The sequence below is a fragment of the Hemiscyllium ocellatum genome, chromosome 24 (assembly GCF_020745735.1).
Source record: "Hemiscyllium ocellatum isolate sHemOce1 chromosome 24, sHemOce1.pat.X.cur, whole genome shotgun sequence".
In the NCBI taxonomy this organism is placed as follows: Eukaryota; Metazoa; Chordata; class Chondrichthyes; order Orectolobiformes; family Hemiscylliidae; genus Hemiscyllium; species Hemiscyllium ocellatum.
Window position 1 is genome coordinate 59,908,924 of NC_083424.1, and position 16,197 is coordinate 59,925,120.

At 46.1% G+C, this 16,197-nt stretch overlaps 1 protein-coding gene across 1 annotated transcript in view; it reads right to left on the bottom strand.

Moving 5' to 3' along the window:
* Positions 1-788: 788 nt before the first annotated feature.
* klhl22 (kelch-like family member 22) overlaps positions 789-16,197 on the bottom strand; it is a 57,631-nt gene continuing 42,222 nt past the window's right edge. Inside the window, exons 5-8 of the mRNA XM_060843865.1 lie at positions 14,772-15,490; positions 11,910-12,102; positions 4,113-4,346; positions 789-3,470 (exon numbers count right to left, since the gene is read on the bottom strand). Coding sequence (XP_060699848.1) covers positions 3,096-3,470; positions 4,113-4,346; positions 11,910-12,102; positions 14,772-15,490 — 1,521 coding nt within the window. The 3' untranslated portion in view covers positions 789-3,095. The remainder of the gene's footprint in view (positions 3,471-4,112; positions 4,347-11,909; positions 12,103-14,771; positions 15,491-16,197) is intronic.

Genomic DNA, 16,197 nt, shown 5'->3' on the forward strand with positions numbered 1-16,197 from the left:
ATATTCATTTGCAATGATTTATGCTGTTAATTCAGCTACCTTTTGAATGCAATGAACATTCAGGTAAAGTACCTTTATGCTAGTTTTTATATCTTCTTTATGAATTCTAACATCTCCATTAATAATATCTCCTGAGTAATCCTTCCTTATAACTTCTCTTATAATCTGCCTTGAGTTAAACCCTCCTGGACACATGCTAATCTGTTTTCCTTTCTATACCATCATAATTCCTTCTCGCCCAAGAATTAGATTATTAGTGACACCCTGTTTATCCTTTTTGCTGGAACATTGGTTCCAGATTGGTTTAGGTGGAGACTGTCCCATCGGTACAGATCCCCCAGTTCCCAAACTGATGCCAACGCCCCATGAAATGGAACCCCTCTTTCCTGCCATCCTAGGAATCAGTTTGCTGCACACTCACTCTCTCTAGTCAGAATGTCCTTTCTCACGTAAGGAGACCAAAACTACACACAATACTCCAGGTGTGGTCTCACCCAAGGCCTCGTTCATTTGCAGCATAACTTCCACGCTCCCAGACTTGAATTCTCTCACTATGAAGGCCAACGTGTCATTTGCTTTCTTCACTGCCTGACACACCTGAAATGCTTACTTTCAGTGACTGGTGTATAAGGTCAGCTTGGTCTCAATGCGCCTCCCTTTTCCAATCTGTCTTCCTGCTATGAAATACGTTATTAGATACACCACTAGCATCAAGATAATATTCTGAATCAATGTAAGGATTGCAAAGATGGAGATGGAACATTCATTTAAATATAAGTTATGTTTATTGTTGCATGTATTACAGCAAAGGAAGTTACAGGTTAAAAACAGAATGAGTACTGTTTCCAATGTGTGTAATTTCAAAGCTCTGTAACACAGAAAATAAATTTCACTCTATGTCAATGCTCCAACAGCTTCATGATTTGAAGAATTCTGTAAATTTTTTTCCCAATTATATTCATGACATCACCAGCTGATTAACCTTTGATGATATCAGGACTCCACACAATTAAGAAGCTTTTTCCAAGCAAATAACATGCATTATCAAAACATACAGACCTCCCAACTCTTCCCAGATCCTTACAACCTTTTCTTACTTAAACTGTTCTTTATTTGAATCTCTAGATTAGATTTTTACCAAAAATACCCTCATGTTGATCTGGTCAGATATTTCTTGATGTAAAGTCAATCCATCTGATGATTCTGCAACAGTCAGATCACAGGTTTGGCTTGGTCTCAGGAAGGTGATTCACAAATGTGTACCCCCCCTCCCCCCCTCCCCCAATAAAAGATATGAAAGAGTTGACGTGTCTGCAGGGGAATAGGTAAAGCAGGGAAATGGGTAAAGCTATCTTTTGTAGGAGAGTACAACTTGGAGAAGTAAACCATGCAAGAACTGTGTGCTTTGAACCCATTAAACAGGTCAATAAATTGACTTCTAGTATAATAATCACTTCATCCCCAGCCTACCTCAGCTACTTACATTTATATAGCACCTTGAATGTGGACACATATCCCAAGGCACTTTGCAGGAGCAAGGAAAGTGAATGCTGAGCTAAAGGAGTAGTTACTGTATTATGAAGATGGGAGTGAGTTAGAGAGCAGTTTTGTTTTTTACAACCAGGGCAGGAGGAACTCGACTTTGTCCACACTGGCGAGTACACGTCAGCAATCTCATCATTGAGATTTGGCTGTGAAATTGCAAGGTAATGGCACAGAGCACCTTGGGGGATAGAAACAATGAAACAGTGTGGAGAAAATAAAATATTTCAATGAAGGCTTGACTTCAGAATGCTCTGAAAGACTTCACAACCAAAGAAGTGCTGATGAAGTGCGAACAGTTGCCAAACTGTAGGGACTCTGTTCTGTTCTATTGTTGTAATGTCGGAAGTCTAGCAGCTAAAACAGCAATGTGATAACAGTCAGATCATCAGATATTGGTTGAAGGAGCAAATATTGACCTGGATACCAGGCACATTTTAGCTCCTCTCCAAAACAGAACCAGGAGATTGTTTTACTCCATGTTTGCAGTGGACAATTAACAGCTGTCCTGATGACAGACTGAACCTTGGTTTAAGTTCTGTCAATGCAGCACTCCCTGTATTCAGCATAAAGCACTGTGAGCAGGACCTGGGTCCACCAGCCTCTGAATCTGGGCAAGACTGATAGCTTGGGTCTTTTTGGAGTGTGCTGTGTAGGGGAATGAGAAAGCCAATGGAGGTGTGCAGATTCCTGGGGAGAAAAACGGAATGAATGTAATCAAAGTGAGAGTTCAGGGAGATAATTCAAATGAAAAGAGAAAATACTAGAGAAACACAGTAGGTCTAGCAGCATCTGCAGAGAGTGAAACAAGAGTTAATGTTGAGTCCAATATCACTTCTTCAGCTATTAACTGTTTCACTCCCCACAGCTGCTGCTAGCCAGATTGTTTCTCCAGTATTTTCTCTTTTTACTTCAGATTTCCAGTATCTGCAGTAATTTGCTTTAATTTGAGAAGATTCCAACCTTCTGTCCACAAGGCTGAACTAATCAAAGCAGTATTATTAAATGGGAATGAAAGGTGCGTGAGACAGAGAGAATGGAGATGGATGAATTTGTTGTCTAGCTTACAGCTGGACCTCCTAATATTGAAGAAAGCAAACTGATTAAATCAAGTTCCCAATGACATATGATATGGTACAAACTCATGCAAATCATATATTGCCAGGTTTGCTATACTGAGATAGCAATTCTAAGTTTGGACCTTGACATTTGACCTTAGATTAGGAAGGGTAGTGGTCGTGTCAGGATCCTGTTGTAGCCTGATGACATTGTCAGGTTTAGAGGAAGATCCTAGAGCTTGTCAACATACACATGTCTACTCAAGAACAGCCACTTGGACAAGGGTACATGAGGGAAGGTAAGGAGAAACTGCCTGTTCCTGTGACACCTTCGCAATCCCCTGGCCCCTCTGCAATGCCTCAGCACAAAGCAGAACCTTCAGTAGCAAGTCTGAGAAAACCGGGAAAAGAAACAAAATGGACAAGGCAGTTATCCACAGGATGTGCCACATTGAGAACAGAACGTTCAACAGTCCAGCCTATTTAACCCAATGTTCAGTCTTCACTGGAACTGAACTCCTCAAAGTCAGACAGGCCGACTACTTCAGGAAGCATGTAGGCACGGCGGCAAGCACGCTCAGAAGGTTTTCGGGGAGTCTGACCCCCCCAGTCCTCCACCACCTGTCTTGGGAGGGTCAGGACACAGCAGGACATCCCAGAATTGGCACACTCAATATCTGGAGCTTGCTCCCAGCAGTGTTCTGTCACGTTGTATATGTGGACGTAGTCAGTGCGTGTGTAACGGTCATGCGACCTCCCGCCCAGGATGTAGATTCTGTCATCCAAGACAGCAATGCCTGGTTCCCCATGACCAAAGGGCATTTCGGAAACTGTTGACCACTGGTCTCGCTCAGGGCTGTAACAGGAAACCTTTACAAACACAACAGGAAGAAAAGCATTGAAAGGGTGGTAGCTGTGTGAATAAGCAAGGCGCAAACTAATAGGGTAACACTTTATCGACCACTACACAAGATACAAATGCAATTTCAAAGCAGCAACGATGCCTGGTCTCCGAGAATGGCTGGTGTTTCAGGCAGGCTAATTGCCACAACAAAGCCCAAGGTGGGTCCTGTCACAATTCACCAACAAGAACTTGAATTGATGTGGTGCCTTGAATATAGTCAAATGCCAAAAGGCACTTCACAGGCATGTTAGCAAATAAAATTTGTGGAGTATTAGGAGAAGTAGTAAAAAGGTAGGTTTTGAGGTAAGCAAGGATGTAGAGTAATGGACAAATGTAGTGAGGGAATTTGTGTTCAAGTCCCTGTGCAGTTAAAGATGGAACTGCCAACAGGTGCAGCAGTTAAAATGAAGAAGGTCCAGAGGGCAGAAATAGGAGCCTTCCATCATCTGTGACTTCCAGCAGAGTGCTGAGGCGTCACCATTTTGAACCTGTCTCTGCTAATGGTGTCAGATTCACATCGTGAATGCCAGTCCTTCTCATCTATAGCATCAAGCTGATGAGGTGATGAGGAGATTGAAACCCAAAAGCAGTAACTCACCAAAGCTTACCTGCATGACATCCTGCCTGTATCCATTGGCATTGTTGCTGCCACCGAGGAGGTACAGCTGGCCTTGGACTGCAGCCATTCCATGCCAAGCCCGTTCCACAGGGGCACTGGCCTTCATTTCCCACTGGTTTGCCTCTGGATCGTAGCAGTGCAGCTCCTTCAAGTAACTTCTTCCACTTCTTCCACAGGCTATGTATATCTTGCCTGCATGCACTGCTCCTGCATGTGCATACACCTAATCAAGTCCCAGAGGAATATCAAATCATTATGCAAGATTACTGATCCTTCAACAGTTTAGCACAAGAGCACTCAGAATACCAATCTCACAAGAAAAAGGAACAATGCATCACTAAACAGTACTTGCTGCAGCATCCCATCCTGGCCTGGTTTTTCTCTCCTCTGAACCAACAGAACTCCTTCAAGGACTAACATCCCATTGCCAGTTCTCTGACTCAATCCCAGGGTAACAAGTTGCCAACTGATTTGTTGTCCTCCAAAGTGTTAATCTTTACGATATGTTGCAAGGTGATACCCTCCTTTGCAAAGTTAATAAAGGCAATTCCCAGAACTAAACAAAGGCATTTTTTTAAAAATGCTGAAATATTTTGACTCAGGTAAGTCACATATTGCACTAACCGCTTCCATTTTTGAGTATTTATAGTATCTGTAAATAAATTCATTAGTTTTATCCTGAACAACAGGTGAGGGAAATCAGAGTGTTAACAGCAAAAGGGCCATTAGATTGGCATGAGTTGACTATTTGCAATGAACCAGCTCCCAGGTTTGAATGGGTATAGAACTGCAAATACTTGACCGTTGAACATAATATGATCAAATAAGACTGCTGAACATCAGGATCAAACCAGACATCTTATGTTCTCGTGACATGCCTAGCTCTGAGCCAGAACTCTCACCTTCTCCAGAAATGTGTCATTACACATCACAACTAATTGATTCAAATAACTAAAATTATTCATCTATCTTGTGTTGGACCAAAGGGTCTGTTTCCATGCAATATATCTCTATAGCTCTATCTGATTAACTGCCACAGCTCTGTGTATCATTCTGGAACATCATGCAGAATCAAGCCCTTTCATAACCCACAAAAACTCGATCAGAGATTTCAGAAAAGAACTATGAAATCTTGGACTTTTTTGTTTGAATTTGTAAGTTTATGAATTTTGTTTAGTTGGGATATTACAGCACAGCTTCTTACTGTGTCTTTCCATTTTACTGTAACTGTTTTGTTAGTAAATAAATCCTTCATTAATGTTAACCTGAACATGTGGGTGGCACAGTGGTTAGCACTGCTGCCTCACAGCACCAGAGACCCGGGTTCAATTCCCGCCTCAGGCAATTGTCTGTGTGGAGTTTGCACATTCTCCCTGTGTCTGCGTGGATTTCCTCCGGGTGCTCCGGTTTCCTCCCACAGGTTAGGTGAATTGGCCATGTTAAATTGCCCATAGTGTTAGGTGAAGGGGTAAACGTAGCAGAATGGATCTGGGTGGGTTGTGCTTCGGAGGGTCGGTGTGGACTTGTTGGGCCAAAGGGCCTGCTTCCACGCTGTAAGTAATCTAATATTAGCTTACAGTGTGACAGTAATCATATTTCACAGGCATCATCCCATACTGTCTTCAGCATAAAATACAATAAGGTGGCAATTTAGGGAGAGACATTAGTACCTGACCTGGTAATCTAAAGGTACAGGCTATTTTTCTGGGGATGGGAATTTAAATCACACCACTAAAGGAATTTGAATGAATAAATCTGGAAATATAAAAATGTTTATCTTAGTACACTAATTGTTGTACAAACCTGTTTTGTTCATGAATGTTGTTGAAGGAAAGAAATCTGTCAGCTTTACCTGGTCTGGCTTCAGTCTCATTCCAGACCCACAGTAACACAGAGTCTTAAAACGTCCTTTGAAATGGCTAAGAAATTCAATTAGTTCAAGGCTATTAGGGATGGACAACCTCTGCTTGCCTTTTCAGCAGCGCTCCTATCTCAGGAACCCTTTGGCACGTCATATCCGTTCACAGGGGACTCAGTATGACTATGCAAACTGGGCTCTTGGTGATGGCTAACCTATCACAAGATGAACCAATTGGAAGTGTGAAAATTACCAAGCTACAAATACAGTGGTTACACCCAGGTGACTCTTTGTTCATCTCTGGCTTTTCTTATATTATGAAAAGTCAAAATGATCCACAGCTCTGTCACCTCAGTGCGTCAGGTCCATTCTAAGAGTTGAAATGGGAAGTGGAGTTTCTTAGGTAAAAACAATGACTGCAGATGCTGAAGCCAAACACCAACTCGAGGATACCTCTTCCTACCGCCCCTTCCAACCTCATAGTCCGGGAACCCCGGACCGCCCGGTTCTACCTCCTTCCCAAGATCCACAAGCCTGACCACCCTGGCCGACCCATTGTCTCAGCATGCTCCTGCCCCACTGAACTCATCTCTACCTACCTCGACACTGTCCTATCCCCCCTAGTCCAGGAACTCCCCACATATATCCAAGACACCACCCACGCCCTCCACCCCCTCCAAAACTTCCGTTTCCAAGGCCCCCAACACCTCATCTTCACCATGGATATCCAATCCCTCTATACCTCCATCCGCCATGACCAGGGCCTCCACGCCCTCCATTTCTTCCTTTCCTGATGTCCCCAACAGTACCCTTCCACCGACACTCTCATTCGTTTGGCCGAACTGGTCCTCACCCTTAACAATTTCTCCTTCGAATCCTCCCACTTCCTCCAGACCAAAGGGGTAGCCATGGGCACACGTATGGGCCCCAGCTATGCCTGTCTCTTTGTTGGCTACGTAGAACAGTCCATCTTCCGTAATTACACCAGCACCACTCCCCACCTCTTCCTCCGCTACATTGATGACTGCATCGGCTCCACCTCGTGCTCCCGCGAGGAAGTTGAGCAATTCACCAACACATTCCACCCTGACCTTACATTCACCTGGACCATCTCTGACACCTCCCTCCCATTCCTGGACCTCTCCATCTCCATTAATGACGACCGACTTGACACCGACATTTTTTACAAACCCACTGACTCCCACAGCTACCTGGATTACACCTCTTCCCACCCTATCTCCTGCAAAAATGCCATCCTGTATTCCCAATTCCTCCGCCTCCGTCGTATCTGATCCCAGGAGGATCAGTTCCACCACAGAACACACCAGATGGCCTCCTTCTTTAGAGACCACAATTTCCCTTCCCATGTGTTTAAAGAAGCCCTCCAACACATCTCGTCCACATCCTGCACCTCCGCCCTCAGACCCCACCCCTCTAACCGTAACAAGGACAGAACGCCCCTGGTGCTCACCTTCCACCCTACAAACCTTCACATAAACCAAATCATCCGCCAACATTTCCGCCACCTCCAAAAATTCCCCACCACCAGGGATATATTTCCCTCCCCACCCCTTTCCACCTTCCGCAAAGACCGTTCCCTCCATGACTACCTGGTCAGGTCCACGCCCCCCTACAACCCACCCTCCCATCCTGGCACCTTTCCCTGCCACCACAGGAACTGTAAAACCTGTGCCCACACCTCCTCCCTCACCTCTATCCAAGGCCCTAAAGGAGCCTTCCACATCCATCAAAGTTTTACCTGCACATCCACTAATATCATTTATTGTATCCATTGCTCCCGATGCAGTCTCCTGTACACTGGGGAGACTGGGCACCTCCTAGCAGAGCGCTTTAGGGAACATCTCCGGGACACCCGCACCAATCAACCACACCGCCCCGTGGCCCAACATTTCAACTCCCCCTCCCACTTTGCCGAGGACATGGAGGTTCTGGGCCTCCTTCACCGCCGCTCCCTCACCACCAGACGCCTGGAGGAAGAACGTCTCATCTTCCTCCTCGGAATACTTCATCCCCATGGCATCAATGTGGACTTCAACAGTTTCCTCAGTTCACCTTCCCCCACCTCACCCCAGTTCCAAACTTCCAGCTCAGCACTGTCCCCATGACTTGTCCTACCTGCCTATCTTCTTTTCCACCTATCCACTCCAACCCCCTCCCCCCGACCTATCACCTTCATCCCCTCTCCCACTCACCTATTGTACTCTATGCTACTTTCTCCCCAACCCCACCCTCCTCTAGCTTATCTCTCCACCCTTTAGGCTCTCTGCCTTTATTCTTGATGAAGGGCTTTTGCCCGAAACGTTGATTTTACTGCTCCTCGGATGCTGCCTGAACTGCTGTGCTTTTCCAGCACCACTGATCCAGAAAATGGAGTTTCTTGTCAGGGGAACAAACAACAGATTCAGAGATCATGACGCAGCAGGAACTGGCCACTCGGCTCAGAGAATCTTTCAAAAAGCAGTCCAATTATTCCCACTCATTCTGCATATGCATATGACTCTGCATTCCTACATGTATTTAATTTCCTTTTGAATACTACTATAAAGCCACTACTCTGTCTAGCAATGCATTCCAAATCCTAGTCACTGCACACACCATTTTCACTTTTAATAATTTAACCTCAGGTTCTTTTAACAATCATAGTTCATCTCTAACGTCTTGAAGTTGATCCAATGTACTTTGGAAACGGTTTATTTGATTAGATTAGATTACTTACAGTGTGAAAACAGGCCCTTCGGCCCAACAAGTCCACACCGACCCGCCGAAGCGCAACCCACCCATACCCCTACATTTACCCCTTAGCTAACACTACGGGCAATTTAGCTTGGCCAATTCACCTGACCCGCACATCTTTGGACTGTGGGAGGAAACCGGAGCACCTGGAGGAAACCCACGCAGACACGGGGAGAACGTGCAAACTCCACACAGTCAGTCGCCTGAGTCGGGAATTGAACCCAGGTCCCTGGCGCTGTGAGGCAGCAGTGCTAACCACTGTGCCACCGTGCCGCCCATTTGCATGACTTTAAACATTTCCTGTCTTATAAGACCATAAGACATAGGAGTAGAAGTAAGGCCATTTGGCCCATCGAGTCCACTCCACCATTCAATCATAACTGCACTCCGTGGCAATGAATTCCACAGGCCCACCACTCTCTGGCTGAAGAAATGTCTCCTTATTTCTGTTCTAAATTGACCCCCTCTAATTCTAAAGCTGTGCCCATGGGTCCTAGTCTTCCCGCCTGTAGGAAACAAATTCCCAGCATCCACCCTTTCTAAGCCATGCATCTCCTCTAAGGAGAGCAATCCTAGCTTCTCCAATCTTGTAGGATTCTGTTATTTTTCAATAATTAATCACTTTGACTTGGTTAAGCAAATGAGGAATTACATTTTATTTTATTGGATTACAGTTCATTGTAAAAGCCGGTCTGTAAGGAAAATAATTATATGGTTCAAATCAAAAGTAACGTTAAGATGTTATGGCTGGTTGTGATTAAAGCTAATGTAAATTTAGGCTGACAACTAATGAGAACACTTGAGATTAAATGCTTTTACTCAAAGACACAGCTGTATTTTAAGTTGGTTTTGTTTGGTAAGTTGAAGTATGTAACAGGCCTATGTATATTTGTCACTATGAGATGACACCACATCATCTTATGCAGTTACAGGATTGATAAACCTATGGCATTAATCAGCTAAAGAGGGACATGCTGCTACCAAAGGCATGAGCTTACAAATTGATTGCCAAGTCAAAGAGTTCAGCAAGGAACATTCAAAGGTGATGGTGTAACATGAAGAAACCAATCAGGAATTAGGCAGACACTATCTAACAATTCAGGTTGACCATGAACTATGCATGCATTATAAGCCAGTTTGACTTCAGGATGTCTCTGGTGTTGCAGGGGGGTGTAGTGGCTAGCAGGGGTTAATTATTGCTGTTTTTTTAGTGGTTCAGCGCACAAGAAAGGAAGCCTGAAAGCAGACAGAGAACTACAGTCAACAGAAGACAACAGACTCAGGCCCAGTCAACCCATGTCACAAAATGGTTTCCTGAAGTAGATTAACTGAAAACCATCATTTTTTAAAATTAAGTACTATTTCCTTCAGACTTGCTGTGACAAACTTCATAAATTCTGTAAAACATGTGTAAGTATATTTATACACAACATAACTATGGATAAAGGGGATCTGAAACAAAAACATACATTGGTAGAAAAACCAGGTCAGGCAGCATCTGTGAGGAGAAAACAGTTAATGTTTTGAGTCCCATGCCACTTCATCAGAATTGATAACAGCTGGGAGAAAGAGGTATTTACTGGGGAGGTGGGGTTAGCAGATCGATCCAGACTGAGCCAGCCAGCCAGAGAGAGGTATATGAAAAGGGTAGGCAGACAGGGGAGAGCTGACAGCTTGTGCTGACCTTCATGGGAATGCTGCAGCAGGCCTGAGATACAGATGGGAACAGGGGAGTATGTTCAAGTGACTGGCAATTGGAAGATCAGTGTCATTTTTACAGACGAATGTAGGTGTTCTGCAAAGTCCACATTTTGTCTCCTCAACGTAGAGGGGAGCACATTATGAGCAGTGAACATAGTCGACTAGATTGAATGATGAAGTATAGGCAACCATCACTTTAGACAGTAAAGCAGAAACTGGTAAATGGGTAAGTGTTCCACCTTCTGTGGTTGCAAGGGAAGGTGCCAAGGAGCTGGGGGAATGTTTTGGGAGTGAGGGAGGAGTGGACCAGGATGTCCAGAAGGGAATGGTCCCTGCAGGATATTGATAAGGAATATTAGGAAAATGTGTCTGATGGTGACATCCCGCTAGGGGTGACAGAAACGGCAACGTCTGGTTCTTTGGATGTGGATGCTGTTGGGGTGTTAAATGAAAACAAAGGAGACCCTATCGTGATTGTGGGGGGAAAGAGAAAGGGTGAGGGCTAAAGTGCTGGAGATGGATTGGACAAGGTGAAAGGCCCCGTCGATCACAGTAGTGGGGAGGGAAAAAGTAGACATTTCTGAGGCTCCTCTTGTGGAAGAGTGCATCATCTAAACAGATGTGACGAAGATGGAGAAACTGGGAGAAGGCGATGGGAGTCCTGACAGGAAGCCAGGTCTGAGAATGTATAGTCGAGATGACTGTGGGAGCCGGTGGGTTTGTAATGGATGTACAGCTTTCTCAAACTCAGTCTAATGATTGTAATTTGCTCAGGTGTTACCTTTACAGATACAGTGAACCTACATGTTCTCTCCAACTAACTGATTCCTCATCCCTGGGACCATCTCAGTAAATCTCAAAGCATATCTGTGCATCCTAAAGTGTGGTGCAGTGCCCAAAACTGGTCAATACTTCAACTGCAGCCAAGGCAGTTTTCAGACAGGTTTAACATACCTTACTGCCTTTTGTAGTCCCTGCTTCTATTTACAAAGCCATGTTTCATTCACTTGTACGTAAACATCTCTGCATCTCCCACAGTTTCATGCTTTGTTACAATTGTATGTTGAAAGGTATGATGTAAAGATACTTGTTGTTCTACCATTTAGTTTATATTGTCTCTTATCCTTTCTAATAAGACATATTATCTCACACTTCTGTGTTAAAAACACAAGTGATTCTTAGAATTCCCATCAAATATAAACAGCCTGGAGGTCAGTCAGATCGAGAACTTCCAATCCACAGTACATAACCTGAATAACTGTTTACTATACACCTCCTCCTGGCCTGCTCCTGCACATACCCTCCCATCGGTGCTTGTGATGCCCTGCACTGCTGGGTGACCAGAAGGACAACAGTCTGTCCCACTTTACAAAGAATGGAGAGTGAATGGTGGACAGAAAGATAATGGTGATTTCACCTTGAACTGACCAGATGTGAAGCTGCAAAAACTTGTCAGAGTACAATGACACGTACCTCTTTTTCCAGCGGTGCCACATATTCCCAACTATTTAAGCGGGGATCATAACGTTCCACCACGTTTAACTCCTGGTGATAGTCTCGGCCTCCTATGGCATACAGGTACTCACCTACCACACACACACAGTGGTCAGCATGTGGCTGCTGCAGTGACTGGATCCGGGTCCACCTATTGTGCCGTGGGTCATACCTTGAAACAAGAGATAAAGTAATCAAATTCTCATTGTACTAAACTCTCAAGCAGTGGCCAACTCCTCACACTCCAGTTCAACAACACAAAAGGGCCTGTTTCCACACTGTAAGTAATCTAATCTAATCTAATCTAAAAAGGCACGAAGTAGCAGCCGACAACACCACCCCATCCCAGGGTAAACAGCACACTCCTTCAAAATAATGTGATTAATGCAGAAATCAACACCTTACATAGAAATACTTAGAAAAGACATGTGAAGAACTACATCAACGGAGAAATACGTTTTTGAATTTGGTGATGATGCTAATAATACAAAAAAGGACACAACTCCCATTCTGAAAACTCAACTAATGCTGGAGTATTAATATACTATACCATTATATAACACCAGGAAAATCCAATCCCCTGCTTTCTTATCTGGTAAGCCTCACTGTGCACACTGTCTGGACAGGCACACAGTGAATTAATGTTTCCCACAGGTTCAAGGAAAGGAATCACAACATTAAATCAAATGAGCCACTTATTTAGTCCTCTGCAATAAAGCATTAGAGGGCACACTGTACACAGACCCGGCTCACCGTGATACAGGGGAGAGGGGCGCAGGGGCACTGTACACAGACCCGGCTCCCCGTGATACAGGGGAGAGGGGCGCAGGGGACACTGTACACAGACCCTGCTCCCCGTGATACAGGGGAGAGGGGGGCGGGATCACTGTACACAGACCTGGCTCCCCGTGATACAGGGGAGAGGGGAGCGGGGTCACTGTACACAGACCCGGCTCCCCGTGATACAGGGGAGAGGGGAGTGGGGTCACTGTACACAGACCCGGCTCCCCGTGATACAGGAGAGAGGGGAGCGGGGTCACTGTACACAGATCCTGCTCCCCATGATACAGGGGAGAGGGGAGCAGGGTCAATGTACACAGACCCTGCACCCGTGATACAGGAGAGAGGGGAGCGGGGTCACTGTACACAGATCCTGCTCCCCATGATACAGGAGAGAGGGGAGCAGGGTCAATGTACACAGACCCGGCTCCCCGTGATACAGGGGAGAGGGGAGCGGGGTCACTGTACACAGACCTGGCTCCCCGTGATACAGGGGAGAGGGGAGCGGGGTCACTGCACACAGACCCGGCTCCCCGTGATACAGGGGAGAGGGGAGTGGGGTCACTGTACACAGACCCTGCTCCCCGTGATACAGGGGAGAGGGGAGCGGGGTCACTGTACACAGACCCGGCTCCCCGTGATACAGGAGAGAGGGGAGCGGGGTCAATGTACACAGACCCTGCTCCCCGTGATACAGGAGAGAGGGGAGCGGGGTCACTGTACACAGACCCTGCTCCCCATGATATAGGAGGGAGGGGTGCGGGGGCACTGTACACAGACCCTGCTCCCCGTGATACAGGAGAGAGGGGAGTGGGCTCACTGTACACAGACCCTGCTCCCCGTGATACAGGGGAGAGGGGAGTGGGGTCACTGTACAGACCCTGCTCCCCGTGATACAGGAGAGAGGGGAGCGGGGTCACTGTACACAGACCCTGCTCCCCGTGATACAGGGGAGAGGGGAGCGGGGTCACTGTACACAGACCCTGCTCCCCGTGATACAGGAGAGAGGGGAGCGGGGTCACTGTACACAGACCCTGCTCCCCGTGATATAGGAGAGAGGGGAGTGGGCTCACTGTGTACAGACCCTGCTCCCCGTGATACAGGGGAGAGGGGAGCGGGGTCACTGTACAGACCCTGCTCCCCGTGATACAGGGGAGAGGGGAGCGGGGTCACTGTACACAGACCCTGCTCCCCGTGATACAGGAGAGAGGGGAGCGGGGTCACTGTGTACAGACCCTGCTCCCCGTGATATAGGAGGGAGGGGTGCGGGGGCACTGTACACAGACCCTGCTCCCCGTGATACAGGAGAGAGGGGAGTGGGCTCACTGTGTACAGACCTTACTCCCCGTGATACAAGTGTGAGGGAGTGGGCTCTTTTCTTCCACTTTATTTTTTGGAGTGTTTCTTGCATTTACTAATAAGCCAACAACAGCAGATGAGGATAACTGAAGGAGATGGTTACAAAAATAAGAATAGATTTATGAAAGTACAGTTATGTCTGTTGTCTCTGGACCTGGAAGTTGTTGGGGATAAGGCTAGATTGATGCCCCTAACCAATATCCTCCATCAGTCTGTTCAGGTTATACGTTGGGAGGTAATGTTCTGAAGCGGTGAACCTTCACATATGACCTGAGGTAATGTCACTCATTAGTTTCACCAGCCTCTTCCCTGAGTGTGTCTTTTCTGAGGAGGGGAGTGGAATTTGAGGAAGTGAGGGCACGGAGGTTACTGACCTTCCTTGTGACACATGGTCTTGGAGCAGAAGGAGGCCATGCAGTCCATTTAATATGGTCATGCTGATCTGTCAAATTATTGTCTTTTACTTTCCCACATCGTCCCGGTAACCTTCCATTGCTGTGCCTCACAAGAATCTATGTGTATCGGCCTTAAAAATATTCAATAACTAGCTGCTGAGGCAGAGAGTGTCAAAGTCACACATCTTCCAGGGAAAGAAAATCGACATTATTATTGCCACAGAATGATGAGTAATTATATTTTATATTCTTTTTTCCCTCAGTTTATCCTGTGAAATATAAACTGAGAAAGGAAACAATGGCATACCTCCAGCAGCTCACCTCTGCTCTGTACCCGGACGTGTTGTTGTCTCCACCCACCAGATACGCAAAATTATTTAAAACAGCGATGCCCTGGTTCGACATCTTTGGCATCTGTGCCTGAGTCAGAGTTCGCCATTCCTGGGTCAATGGGTTCAGAAACTTAACCTCATCACTCAAGTCTTCGTCCTGGGAGGAGTACATGCCTCCAAATCCTACCACACAATGGAACTCTGACCTCAGTTGTGTCTGAGGGGTCTGCAGCACAGGCTGCAGGATTTCGTTTTGATGATAAGCCAGGGCATCTGCCAAGACCTCCTTGAGAGGACAGGGACTCAGCCGGTTGTACAGTTTCTGGAAGGTGTGCTGTTCAATCAGTGCAAAACGGACCATCTCCAGGAGCTTTGGTGGGTCGTGCAGGGAGACCTGGTCCTTGTCAATCTCCTCCTGGCTGTAGTGGTAAAGTAAAGCAGCCTCATAGACCTCATTCTCAGAGTTAGCATGCAGCTTATCACTGCTCAGCAGGCTCTGCACCTTGGCCAGGGGCAGCCGGCGATAGGTCACAGTCTTGCTGATATTCAGAAAGTTCTGGAGGATGTACAAATCAATCTTGTTGCTCAGCTGGGTCAGACTATAATGCTCAGCCAGCCTGTACAGCTCAATAATGTTCTCATCATCGATCCAAGACACGAGGAAGTCACAGCAGAAATCGATGACTTCAGGAATCTGAAACAAAGAGAGCAGCAACACTCAGTCCTGCGTGAAAACCCATCCCAGGAGCCTCTTCACAACTGGGGGGAGATGGTGGTGCAATGCTAATATTACTGGACTAAGAACAGGCAAGCCCTACAGGGACACGTTTTCAAACCTCACCAAACAGCTTATGGAAGTTAAAACTAAATAATAAAATCTGAAACTGAAAACTAGTCTCAGAAATAGTGACCTCATGACTACCATAAACTGTTACAAAATCTCATCTCGCTCACTAGTGCCTTTAAAGGAAGGAAGTCTGCCATGCTGACTTGGTTGTGACTCCAGACTCACTGTAATGTAATTGACTCCTAACTGTAATAGAGGTCTATAGCACAGAAAAAGACCATCAAGTCTGCACTGGTCATAAACAACTACCTAACTATACTCACCCCATGTGCCAGCACTTGGCCCTTATCCTGGTATGCCTCAGCGTCACCAGTGCACATCTAAATACATCTTCAATGCTAAGAGGTTTTCCACCTCCTCCACCCTTACAGGCAGTGAGTTCCTGATCCCCACCACCCTCTGGGTGAAAAGGTTTTTCCTCACATCTGCTCAAAACCTCCTGCCAGACCTTAAAACTTTGCCCTCTCGTTATTGATCCCTCCACCAAGGGGAAAGGTTCCTTTGTGTCTACCCTCTATACTACTCTATAATTTTATAGATGGAGGGCAGGTCTT